The sequence below is a fragment of the Pantherophis guttatus genome, chromosome 5, assembly GCF_059756535.1.
Source record: "Pantherophis guttatus breed Tessera chromosome 5, ASM5975653v1, whole genome shotgun sequence".
NCBI classification, from domain to species: domain Eukaryota; kingdom Metazoa; phylum Chordata; class Lepidosauria; order Squamata; family Colubridae; genus Pantherophis; species Pantherophis guttatus.
In genome coordinates, this window is record NC_142067.1 from 56,957,504 (window position 1) to 56,970,827 (window position 13,324).

Genomic DNA, 13,324 nt, shown 5'->3' on the forward strand with positions numbered 1-13,324 from the left:
TAATTATTACATTACCTCACAAGTATGAAAGACATAAAGAGATTCTGGCAACCGAAGATGTAGTTTGTTATCTATCTATCTATCTATCTATCTATCTATCTATCTATCTATCTATCTATCTATCTATCTATCTATCTATCTAAAACATTTATATAGTCACCCATCTTTCAGCCACTCTGGGTGGCTCCCAATAAAAGACCAAAAGACAAATAAAATCAAAGTAAAACTATAAAGCTAAACACATTAAAACATTAAAAACAATAAAAATATTGCACCAAGTCAGACTTCTAATGTGCTGTCATCCAATCTTATCCCAGCACTTTGGGGGAAAGCCAGGACTTTAAAGCTTTACCAAAAGCTAGGAAGGTCCCTGCCAAATTTCAGGAGGCAGAGTGTTCCAGAGGGCAAGGGCTGCCATGGAAAAGGCACACTTCCAAGCTCCAGTCAGATGGCAATATTTAGGGGAAAGGAGCAGGAGCATGGCCACCCTAACTGACCTGATAAAATGGGTAGGTATCCTTAGAAAAAGCCAATCCCACAGTTAGCCTGGCCCTTACCATATAGGGATTTAAAGGTGATGACCAGCACTTTTAATTGCACCAAATGAAAAAAGAAAAAAAAACCCTGGAAGCCAGTGCACCTCATACAACAGAAGTGTTACATGGGCAAATGTTGGGACCCCCATTACTGTGCGTGCTGCAGTTGAAGTGTCTGGGTGGTCTTCAAGGACAGCCCTTGTAGAGCACATTGCAGTAATCCAAACAGGAAGTGACCAAGGAATGAGTGACTGTGGCCAAGGTCTCATGGTCCAGAAAAGAGTGCAATTGAATACTCATATACTAATTAAAAGTTATGCACATCAGCAGGGATGAATTAGTATTTTTTCTGAAATTCATAAGTAGGATTTTGACCCAGCATTTTCAGAAGAACTTTTGCTCAGCAATAGAATGCAAGCAGGAAGTCCTGTCTCCTTTTTAAAACCCTGGACAGCAGTTTGTCATATCAGAGAATATTAAACTTTTCCAACCTGGGTTTATCCATATGTCTTGGCCAACAACTTCCATTAGTGGCTATCAGCAAAATTAGTGGTCAGAGATTATGGGGAATCTACTGTACTCCAGAACATCTGGAGATTCTATGTGCAGATTCCCATCTACCATAAATCAACTTCCTGAGTTTAATTACAAATGATGATTGAACATAGAATATACAGTGTGAAAGAGTGGGAAGAGAACAAAAAACAAACAAACAAACCAAATAAGATTATGACTCAAGGAACACAGCATTTATCTACTTTGGAAAGGGGACATAATGTTTTGGATGAAGTTATATTTTTCCTGAAAGATCATTGACTTAATTCTAATTTTACTAGGAAGCCTTGTCATTAGCTTTGATGAGTACACCTATTGTATATTTTCCAAGAATTGTCAGAAGGGTGTTTTATGTCTTAAATAATCTCAGAACAACAGTGGTTCTTAATTATAGTGTCATTACTAAAAATTCAGCAAGAATACTTGGAAGATAGCAATACATATCTTCCAAGTATTCTATTCTACCTTAAGTCATTTAGGAGCTCTTGGAGAAAAGTTTTATGTCAGAGCATATTCATCAACTGGAATAGGACATGGTAACAAGGTCAGCCATGTTACCATGTCCTATAGGCATAGCAACTAAGCCAGCCAATGAGGACTGTTTGGGAGCTGAGACAGACTGGAGTCAGGGCTGTCTTAGTCTGTAGCTTCTGAGTCTGTGCAGAGAAACTGAAACTAGCCTGCTCTGCTGAAATGCAACTAACTGTTCTCTCCTGCCTTGCGTTTTGCTTGTAAGAAGAATCTTTATTGGTATTGTACATTTATCTTCATGTATTATTATATATATAAAGAAGTTAATGAATCCTACTGCATCAGTCTGCCTGTGTGTGCTTTCTGGATTTGATTTTGCAAGAAACTCTGACACTTTAGGATCACAAATAGGAGGAAGACTAAGTGGGACCTAACCCATAAGGAACTTACAGCATTATCCTTCAACGTATTCAGAAAAAAGCTCCACTGATTTTAGTAAGACTCGTTATGAGCTGCCTATCTGTAAGACTGCAGTCACACATGCTTTGTTTTCTGTAAGGTGATTTTTTTGCAGGGTTCCCTTATTGGTTGGGTTTTTGTCGCATTTAAATTGCCAATATTTTATTTCACTTTAATATAAGTTATGTATTTTGTCTTTATTTTTTAAAGAAGAGAGTATAATAATAAAAAATCAAAATAAATCCATCTCTCATTATATTGTTTAATAGGAACAAACAATATATAATTCCTGTTGTTTTAAACTGCTTTTGAATAAATGAATAGGACTCCATAGTAATTTGGATTTGATTTGAAAAATATGATGCAGAACATACAGGGATGAGAATGTAGTACCTTCCTGCAGCTCTTTGAAGCAATCACGCCTTTTCCAAGGATAATCTGGCTGTGCTCTGCAAATGCCACATGGCTCCAGGAAAAGGGGCAGGTATTTTAAATCCTTGCAGACAGACAATGCATTGTATTTGTGTTTCTGAACATCTTTGGGGGAATTGAAACTGGACTGCCATAGAGTTCAGTAAAAAGAATTACAAATCAGGAAACACTGACATGTAGTAATATGGAATGTAGCTAATTCATTGGTAATTCCTGCTGAAAGAGAGCTAGTTGGGTGCAGACACCAAAGATACCACCAACCACATCCTCTAATTTTGTCTTAGGTGCAAGAGAGTGACTTTGGGCCAGTCACTCTCTCTAAGCCCTAGGAAGGAGGCAATGGCAAACCATTCCAAAATGTTGCCAAGGAACATGCAGATATTAATCCAGGCTATCTCCAGGACCCAAGACTAACTCAAAGGCAATATAAGTCATACCGAATCTGCTGCCTAGCCGCGTATATAAAAATTCTACTTTCCTTTTCCCCCTCTTTGTAGTCTGCCTACTGTAATAATTGTAAGAACCACAGCATTCTGTAAAAACAGGATATCAGCTTGTGTCAAAAAGACTGAAGGAGGTTTTGAGGGTTTGATTTTATCTTAGCAGACTCTGCCTCTCTTTCTCTATACACACATTTACAGAAGGAAAGGAAGAGATGGCGGCAGCTGAGACTCAGCTCTATTCAAAGGTCTTAAACAAGAGAAAAAACAGAAGTACCAATTCCTTACTGGAGCCTCTCTTGACCACTGGTTTCTCTGTACATACAGCGTAAGTACAGTTATTGTCACAGTCACAGAAATCCACCCTTTTATGTTTAGAAGAGCTCATGAAAAGAGCTTATAAGAAGAACATCTCACCCCCACCCTGTTTATGTGTTGGTTCCCAGTTTACCCAATTTCTGTTAATTTTAACATGTTATTGTTTCTCAATGTTTTAATGTTTATATATTTTTGTTTTTATTGTGTTGTAAGCCACCCAGAATTACTCAATCATGAAATGGTCGGTATATTGTTGTTTTAACCATTCTGTCGTGACCGACTCTTGGCAATTTTATATGCAAGTGCTCTCCATGCTACCCAGCACAGCTTCTTTCAGTTGTTGGATGTTCATCTTTGTATCAGCTTTGATGATATCAGGACAGCAAGTTCTTTGCTTGCCCCTTCTTCTTGGTCTATTAACCATTCCTAGCATCACTGATTTCTGCAAGGAATTTGCACACATGTCATTGCCAAAGTAAATCAGATGTAGTCTTGTGATTTTGGCTTCTAGTGATTTGTCTGATTTTATACAGTTCAGTACCTCTCTGTTGGTTGTCCTGGCTGTCCATGGTATATGCAGCACCAAAGTTCAAATGCAGTATATAAATTTAATAAATAAATAAATAAACAAAGGCCACATGGAGTCATCAATTATTCATTTGTAGCATAGCATCTCCTTTGGGAACAAAGCAAATTCAGTTCTTGGATATGACAAAGGATATGCCTACATTTTTCAGGTTAATCTACTGGAGAATATTATTTGGCAGTGTTGTAAAATTCAATCACAATATAATCATCTAAAGTAAACCTGGACCAAAGCAAAACAAATAAAATATTAAAACTGGAAATTGCTTGGGATTTATTGAAGTTAAATTCTTAAAGGAGACAAAATTCTGAAAGTTCTTAAAACTCTACAATAGTAAGCAAATGAATTATTGAATGTGTCATTTTGTGAGGACACTTAGGAGGCAAGGTAAAGACTAAGCAACCACTTGTTTTGGGTGCTTTGAATTTCCCATAGCAAGCAGGCAACTAACTAAGTTAAATGAGCTACTGTATAATGTCCCTTCCAGCGTTCTGATTTTAGTATTCTAGGGGTGCTTTGAATGATTTCCTTTTGTTCTTGGGTAGCCAATTTCTATAATTTGAATCCAAAAGTGCTAGCTTTTATATTGCTATTTGGCATATGAATAATTTTTACCAGCTGCTTTCAAATGAGTTTGCTCTGATGAATTACTTCTTACAATGCAAATAACATTTTAGGAATAATTTAAGTTCAAGGGTTTAGTAGCAGGCTTGGGAAAAAAACATTTACATTTCTCTCACCCTCTGGAATCAATTGCCTCCAGAGATAAGGAGAATCCAAGACCTCGGTGCCTTCCGCCGTGCCCTTAAAACCTTCCTTTTCCAGCAAGCCGGGCTGGCCTAATTTTTTTAAGTGTTTTTAAGTGTTTTGTTTATTGTTTTTAATCAATGGGGCCAAATTTATATATGTATATTTTAACTGTATTTTAATATTTGTATTTGATGTTTTTACTTGGCTGTTCACCGCCCTGAATCCTCAGGGAGAAGGGCAGTATACAAATTCAAAATAAAATAAAATAAAATAAATTCACTTAAATATACTAAGGACCTCATGGACTCAAATCTGTTCTGAGTAGGGACACAAAAATATTTCCTGATTATTTCCCCTGGCAGGGAGAGATTTTTTTAGTTAGCAGGTAAATTAGTTTAGTTAGCTTATAGTTAACTACAACTTAAATTAGCTTGTAGCATTTATTTGTCCATTATCTATGTCTATTGTTTCTTTAAAAATCAATATATGTTTAATTGTTGGGTTTCTATGATTATTTTTGTATAGGGTCTAACAGCTTGCTTATTAATGCAGTTGCTACTAGTCACCTTCAGCTTTTTGGAGTAGAATGGCAGGATACACCGTGATTCTAAATAAATACAATTCAAGAAGGCTGCAGTATTTGGATGACAACCGATGTAGGCCACAACCTTAATATTCCTGGAAAGGTATCTGAGGAATAAAAGCTTCTTTGGTTTTTCTCTTCTGAAGGTGGGGAAAGAGCTCCAACTTCAGAGGGACAAACTCAGCTGCATGAAAGCCTCTAAAGCAGGTTCATTCTGACATTGGACCCAACATCAAACAAGGGCTAAAGAGGCATATCAATGGACATACTAATACTGATGGATCCATTGCATCCTTCTCTCTCCCAGTCACACCTACAAATGAGCTGCTAATCTATATCAGCTAAGGAGTGAGTCTAAATCCATGATGACGAACCTATGGCACCTGTGCCAGAGGTGGCACACAGAGCCCTTTCTGTGGGCATATGCACCATCGCCCCAGCTCAGCTAGCTAGTCGTCAGGTTTCTGAGGCACGCATACATGGTGGCCAGCTGGCCGTCAGGTTTCCAAGGCGCACATGCACACAGGCCAGCTGGTCGTCGGGTTTCTGGTGCTCTGGTGCGCGCGCGCACATGCGCACACCTTTTGATTTGGGCACTCTGTGCCTAAAAGGCTCCCCATCACTGGTCTAAACTAATAATAGCTTAATTTTGCTCAAAAGTAAAAGGTAAATAATTCCCTGAGGATTTTACTCCGTTAATTGTTGCTGACCATAGCGGCAGTGCTCATCTCCATTCAAAGCCTTTGAGCCAGCACTATCCAAAGACATTTCAATGGTCATGTGACCAGCATGATGTCATGGAGCACTGTTACCTGCCGACCATTAGTGATACCTATTTATCTACTCACATTTGCATGCTTTCGAACTGGTAGTTTGGCAGCAGCTGGGGCGAGGATGCGAGCTCACCTCATCTGATGGCACTCAGGCCTCAAACCTTTCCAGTCAACAAGCCCAGCTTCTTAACCACTGAGCCACTGCACTATCCTGTTTTTCCTAATTAATAGAGCTTTTTAAAATAAAAAATCTTACCAGGAAGGAGGAAATATTTTTTTTAAATGCCTAACTTTATGCTATTGTAGAATTTTGGCAGCAGGTATGGGTGGTCGTGGTCCACGATGTATGACCACAATTAAGCTCAAAATTTCTATTGCTAAGTGAGATAGTTGTTAAGTGAATTTTGCCCTATTTTACAATCTTTCTTACCACAGTTATTAAATGATTCACCACAGTTATTAAGTTAGTAACAGCATTGTTAAGTGAATCTGGCTTCCCCGTTGACTTTGCTTGTCAGAAGGTCACAAAAGATTATCATTTGACCCCAGGGCACTGCAACCGTCATAAATGTGACTCAGTTGCCAAGCATCTGAATTTTGATCATGTGCCCATGGAGATGCTGCAACAGTCATAAATGTGAAAAATGGTCATAAGTCACTTTTTTCAGGGCCACTGTAACTTTGAAGAGTCATTAAATGAACTATTGTAACTCAAGAACTACCTAAGTTTCATCAATCTTTACCTTTACCTTTTAAATGTCAAACATTTGTAAAATCACAGATAGGATTGCTTTATTCAATATTTCTTAAGAAGAAGTAATCTAATTCTCCAATTAATCAGAGCACAATTTTCTAAAATTCAAGTATTCTGTAATTTTTGCATGCCGATGATTACAAATGTCCAAGTGGTGGTTACTATCATGTGTAAAAACCATCTTTAAACTTAGAGGACAGGAACTGGAGAATTACTGCTGATTCACTGAGAATTATATGCACATTAACTTTGTTATAACTAACAAGACAGTTTCCATCCTTATACCAGATCAGCTGAAAAGACAGAAAAAGGTAATGCCTTATTGAAATGCTTGCGTGCACAAGAATATTTTTAGCACCAAGGTTTGAATTTAGTGATTTTTCTGTTTTTTTAATCCTGCCTTTATTATTTTTATAAATAATCCAAGGCAGTAAACAATCTTCCTAATCTCCCTCCTCCTATTTTCCCCACAACAATAACCCTATGAGGTGAATTGGGCTGAGAGTACAGGTAGTCCTCAACTTCCGACCACAACGGAGCCCAAAATTTATGTTTGAGAAGCGAGAAATTTGTTAAGTGAGTTTTGCCCCATTTTACGACTTTTCTTATCACATTTGTAAACTGAATCATTGCAGTTGTTAATTAGTAACAGAGTCTGGCTTCCCCATTGACTTTGCTTGTCAGAAGGTCACAGAAGGGATCATGTGACCCTCACGACACTCCAACCATCATAAATGTGAATGAATTGTCAAGCATCCGAATATATGGTAAATCATGTGACCATAGGGATGCTGCAATGGTCATAAGGATGAAAAGTGGTCACAAGTCACTTTTTTTCATGCTGCTGTAACTTTGAATGGTCTTTAAGTGAATTGTTATAAGTTGAGGACTACCTGTATAGGGTTTTAGCCCAATGTCCCCCAGTCAGGTTTCATACTTAACTGGAAAGGGATTAGAACTCTTGATCTCCTGATTACAAGCCTGGTGCCTTAACAACTAGAACAATAGCTATACATATGGCAAAGCCAAATCTTTAATCACACTGCTTAAACCAGCGGTTCTCAACCTGGGGGTTGCGACCCCTTTGGGGGTTGAAAGGCCATTTCACAGGGGTCGCCAAAGCCCTCTCTCGCCCCCCTCCCATGCCTTCACTCACCCTCACCCTCTGCCTCTGTTGGATCGCCGGTCGCCGGTCGCTTACCCCGCCCACTCCCAATCTATTACTGCCTCCTGAGTCCCAGCTGATGGCTAGAGGGAAACAAACCATTTAAATTCTTGCTGCGGGGCTTCAAAGAGCCGCCCTACAGCTGATCAGTGTTAAAAGAAAACAAATGAGAAGACCAGTGCCTGCAAAAATAGAAAAAAACAGCCCCTTTCAACTTCAGCATAGGTTAATTACCATAAGTTGATTTGATCAGCCTCCGGACTCTCAGCTGATTTGCTCTCAGCTGTTTTGCGGAGGGCTCTGTTGCTAGCTGCAAAGAGAGGAACAGATTTTTTTTTCCCCTAGCTATGCTGAAAAAACGAAACTGAAAGTAAAGCAGGGTCTTTGCTGCAACGTGACAAAATGAGGCAGAGAGAGATTTCTTTTTCTTTTTCCTCACCAAAAAAGGTAGGTGCAAAACTGCAAACAATGGGAAATTTAGGGCAGAAGAGGAGGTTCAAGATTTTAAAACACAAAAGAAAAAAAGCTCTATTTAACTAGGGAATTGTAATAATTGAGATACTATTAATTGTATATTGTGTTGAAAGCAGAAATGGTTAAGTTGTGGTTTGGAGGAATATATGGGGGAAATTATTTGGTTTATTATTATTGGTAAATATAATTAATTGATTTGTAAGAAATTGGATTGCATGGAAATAATTGGAATATTCATGTTCATATTGATTGATATACAAAAAAGATAGTTATATAACTAATTGATTTATATTAAAATGTTGAATTTGTATTAAACAACTGTATTATATAATTACATAATTAACCAATGTGAGGATGGATATAAAAATAGATGACAATGGGAAGGGGTATAATATAGAATAGAAGGGAAAAATTGAATTTGATTAAGATTAGAGATGAGGATGAAGGGTAATATTGGTTTTTTTAAAAAATAGATGAGGAATAAATATGGCAAAAAGAAAATATAGAAATTGTAAATTTAATTGAAATGACTAAACACTATTTAAATTTGTGAACCGGCCAAATACTCTGTTCAAAGAAAATACATTGTATGTTTGTATGTGTATTTCTAATTATTGCTATTTATTCATGTTTGTTCTCTTTTATTCTTTAAAGTTTAACAATTCATTCTTTATCTTAATATCTTTATATTTGTTTGGGGTTGGTTTTCTTCCCTTTCATCTTTTTTATTGTACAGCAATCTTTCTCCTCAAACCTACCCCCTCTCTCTTTTCTTTCCTTCTTACTTTCTCTTTCCCCCCCCCTCTTCTTCTCCTCCCTACTTCCTCTTCCTTTCTCCTTCTCTCTTCCTCCCTCTCTTACCCTCACTCCTACTCTAATTTCCCTTCCCTTCCTTCATCCCTCTCTATTGCTGTATCCTTTTATGCATATGGATTACTCAGAGGGCTGAAAAAGTTGTTTTTGACTGGTCCTCGCACTTTTGACCAGTTCTCGAACTTACGACTGTCCTCACATTTTACGTTTTTGCCCTATCTTGTCACCATGGTAAAGAGAAGCAATTGTGAAATGAGTGACACGGTTGTTAAGAATGCTACAATGGGCATGATGACCAGTCATAAGTGCGAAGACCGGTCAAAAGTGCGAGGACCTGTCAGAAATCACTTTTTTCAGCCCTCTGGGTAGTCCTTTTGTGCACATGGACTACTCAGAGGGCTGAAAAAGTTATTTTTGACTGGTCCTCACACTTTTGACCAGTCCTCGAATTTATGACTGTCCTCACATTTTACGTTTTTTGCCCTATCTTATCACCATGGTGAAGAGAAGCAGTTTTGAAATGAGTGACATGGTTGTTAAGAATGCTGCACTGGCATAAATGTGAGGATGGTCATAAGTGTGAGGACCAGTCAAAAGTGCGAGGATCTGTCCGAAATGACTTTTTTCAGTCCTCTGAGTAGTCCCTATACAAATAGCCATGGCCACCCAGTCATGCGACCAGCTAGCCACGCCCACCCAGTCACATGACCTCCAAGCCACGCCCACAAAACAAGCCACGCCCTCAGAACCGATAGTAAAAAATTTTAGAACCCACCCCTGGTTGCGGGTCACCACAACATGAGGAACTGTATTAATGGGTCGCGGCATTAGGAAGGTTGAGAACCACTGACTTAAACATTATCTATCACATTTTTTGCACAAAATGAATATATTGTTCTTTCCTTAGATTAAAGGCATTGGCAGCTACTGGACAAAAGACAGCAGAAGCAGCGATACAATGGTAAATTTTGATGTGGTTTTAATTACTGATTGGGAGCTGCTCAGAATTTGATATAAAATGGATAACTATTTAAATGTTTTAAATAAAGTTGTATGGCATGTTGCTGCAAAGAAATTTATTTTGAATGTTTTTTTCTGGTTCAATAGAGCCCTGATTTTCATTTATGTTATCTAAATCAATGTTTTCAACCTTGAACCTAAGAACTGCCAACTTCAACTCCCAGAATTCTCCAGTCAGCTATGTTATGCTGGCTAGGGAATTCTGGGCATTGAAGTCCATATATCTTAAAGTAGCCAAGGTTGAGAAACACTGATCTAGAGAATAGAGCTGCATACACTCAAAAAATGATATGAAAGAAGAGCTTTGGATCTGGATATTTATTAAAGTTGCCTCAGGGAGCTATGGCTGGTAAAGAGGTTCTCAGTGTGTTGTTGTCATGACTATATGCAAGGAGTACAGTGTTTTTTCAACACCCGGCCTACCTACCTTGGAGCCTTTCCCACTAATATCTAATCAAGGTATGAAGTCCCCTGATAATCTGTTTGCTCTTTTGGTCCTTGAGAATTGTCTTCTCATCCTTGGCCCAAGTTTGAAGCATTATTCAGTCATTCTTAGTTGTTCCTGCTTTGTTTCTTCTCCAAAAATGACAGCAACCACTAACAATTTCAAAATGGCATGTTTCACTGCCCATGCTGTTGACATGGCTCAGTCGAGTTATCCAAAAGGGGTGGATCAATTCAGTTTCTATTGGCTAACTTCAAGGTGGTGTGGACATAACTTTTCTTTCCACTTCCTTGGCAATCTTCTCTGTTGTCATTTTTCTCCTCCCCATTTAAAAAAAGGTGAAGAAATATATGGATTTGAAAGAACAGTACCTACTTGAAAAAAAGAGGAAAAGTATATACCTCTTTCAAAAGCAGCCAGTATGACATATCTAATGTGATATTTCAAAACTGCAGTTTTTGGCAAGTCAACTTCTATGGTTTTGAATGGACATTCTTTCAAAATCTTTCAGCAAGCCTTCTAGTAGCTGTTAGGTGGGCTTCCTAAATTAAGATGTAATCTCATCTCCTCTCGCGTTGCTGTGCAGGGTAAAGCAGGAAAGGAGGGTCATCTCCCCAAACCCCCTCCTCGGTGATGGGATTCAAGTAATTTAACAACCGGTTCTCTGCCCTAATGATTTCTTCCAACAACCAGTTTGCCAAACTGCTCAGAAAGTTAACAACTGGTTCTCCCGAAATGGTGCGAACTGGCTGAATCCCACCACTGCCCCTTCTGTCCCACTGCGGTATTATTATTGGAATTGGTGACTGTTTCCCACTAGCTTGGAATTCCTCAGAAATAACAGAGGGCAACACACACTCAAAAAATGGACGCGGCCATTCAGAATAGAAACAAAAGAGGTGGGGTAGGAATCTGCAAAGGAAAAAGCAAACATTATGCTAGCCCTATTTTCTACTGATTCATGGACAATTATTTAACATGGCAGTGGAGAAAGACTGCTTTGTCATCAGAACTACCAGAAACTGACATGATCAGATTCTTTAAAAATGTGATTATTAAATGTGTAAAAGTTATAACATTTACAGTTCTGGGAACAAATATTTATTTATTATTTATTTCATAATCTCAGAGACAAATGATTGTGAGCAGCACATAACCAAAATATGCTACCGAAATTGGGTCTCATTTAAGAAAAATTATCCTAAATATCTTATTGTTGGCTTAGCTGTTATTTAATCTTGAGAAGGATGAACCTAGGGTAGTTTTAAACTAGAATAAGCTCAGTGGACTTTTTGTAACAAGAATTGTTTTAACAATTCCATTCTGGAGATGTGTTTAGTTTTGATATCATAGTTTGAAGGAACATTGACCAATTGGCACAAGTAAAAGACAAGGGCTACTTAGTTAGTAAGAGACCTGGAAACCAATTCCTATGAGGAACAATGGAGGAGATGGGCATGTGTTTTACTGAGAAGAAGACTATGATATGACAGCAGAAGTCTAAATGGTTGCCATGCAGAGGAGTGAGTTGGCTTTTCTCTATTGTTCCATAAGGCAGGAACAGAACCAATGATAGATTTAAATTAGGTATTAGGAGAATTTTCATGACAATAAAAAAACATCTTTGAAAAAGTACCTTTGGGACAACCATGACCTGGATGATAGAGAATATCCATAAACATGACAATAAATTATCAACTAGTGAATTTGTCTTACAAAGTGGTTTGTTTTCCTTCAGTGGAGGTCATCAGATAATCATCTGTCTGAAAAGCTTTAGCACAACTTGCCCTAAATAAAAAAAAAAGTATTATATTACCACTTTTCCCATTCTACATTTCTATGGGCAATTTCGGACAAATTGAGAGATTAACTAGGCTTTAATGCAACATGTGAAGGGCCAAACCTTAAAATAGGTGGCAGTAGCATACATTCTGAGATAATTAGTCAGTTTTTAAGTGGGTGCTTTAAGGATCTACAAGGCTTAAAACAGCTGTTTTCTCCTTTAAAAGTATTCTAAAATGCAAGAAAGAGTTGCCTAATTTTTCACCTTATCCCTTCTCAGAAGGGAAGCCAGTAGACCTTATTGACTGCTAGATCACTCTTCTATGCATTCTTTCTATTCATGTGGTGCCTTAGCTGAAAAATGCAAAAAACAATAACTGATCCATTCTCCTTTTTAATTGCAGGTTGCATTCTCACGGCAATGATCCTTCTTTAGAAGATCCCATCCCTCAAGAATATGCCCTCTATTTGTGTCCAATGGGTCCCTTGAATGACATTCTGCTGGAGTTTTGGAGAGAAAGCAAATGCCAGTGTGGAAAAAACAAAGCCCATGAAAATTTCCCACACATTACACTTTCTGACTTCTTCACAGTAAGTTACTTTTGTGTGTGAGATGACAAAAGGCTTAAATAACATTCTGGTATCTCTTATTGTTGCAATCTTCCCTTGCTGTGTAAAGTTTAATGCACTATTTGGGTTAAGCTAAAGATTAAACTCAGAGGTAATTTCATTCTGCATGTGTGCTAATCTGGGATTTATGTCACACTTACTATTCTTACAACAGTGACGCTTTTCCATAGCTGAGCTCATTAGCTTCATTCTCATCTGTGATACAGGAAGAAATATTATGAAGTTTATTTTTCAGTGTTGGCCCTGGAGATGTTGGGAAGGTGATTTAATAGGCAAGCATTTTGCCTTCTTAATATTTTCTGCTGAGTGACTCCACATAGCCCCTGCAAGACACCATT

The 13,324-nt window shown here is 38.0% G+C and overlaps 1 protein-coding gene across 1 annotated transcript in view; it reads left to right on the top strand.

Moving 5' to 3' along the window:
* The first annotated feature begins 3,108 nt into the window (after positions 1–3,108).
* Positions 3,109–13,324, top strand: part of UBASH3A (ubiquitin associated and SH3 domain containing A) — a 28,220-nt gene continuing 18,004 nt past the window's right edge. Inside the window, exons 1-3 of the mRNA XM_034423941.3 lie at positions 3,109–3,221; positions 10,017–10,070; positions 12,761–12,947. Coding sequence (XP_034279832.2) covers positions 3,109–3,221; positions 10,017–10,070; positions 12,761–12,947 — 354 coding nt within the window. The remainder of the gene's footprint in view (positions 3,222–10,016; positions 10,071–12,760; positions 12,948–13,324) is intronic.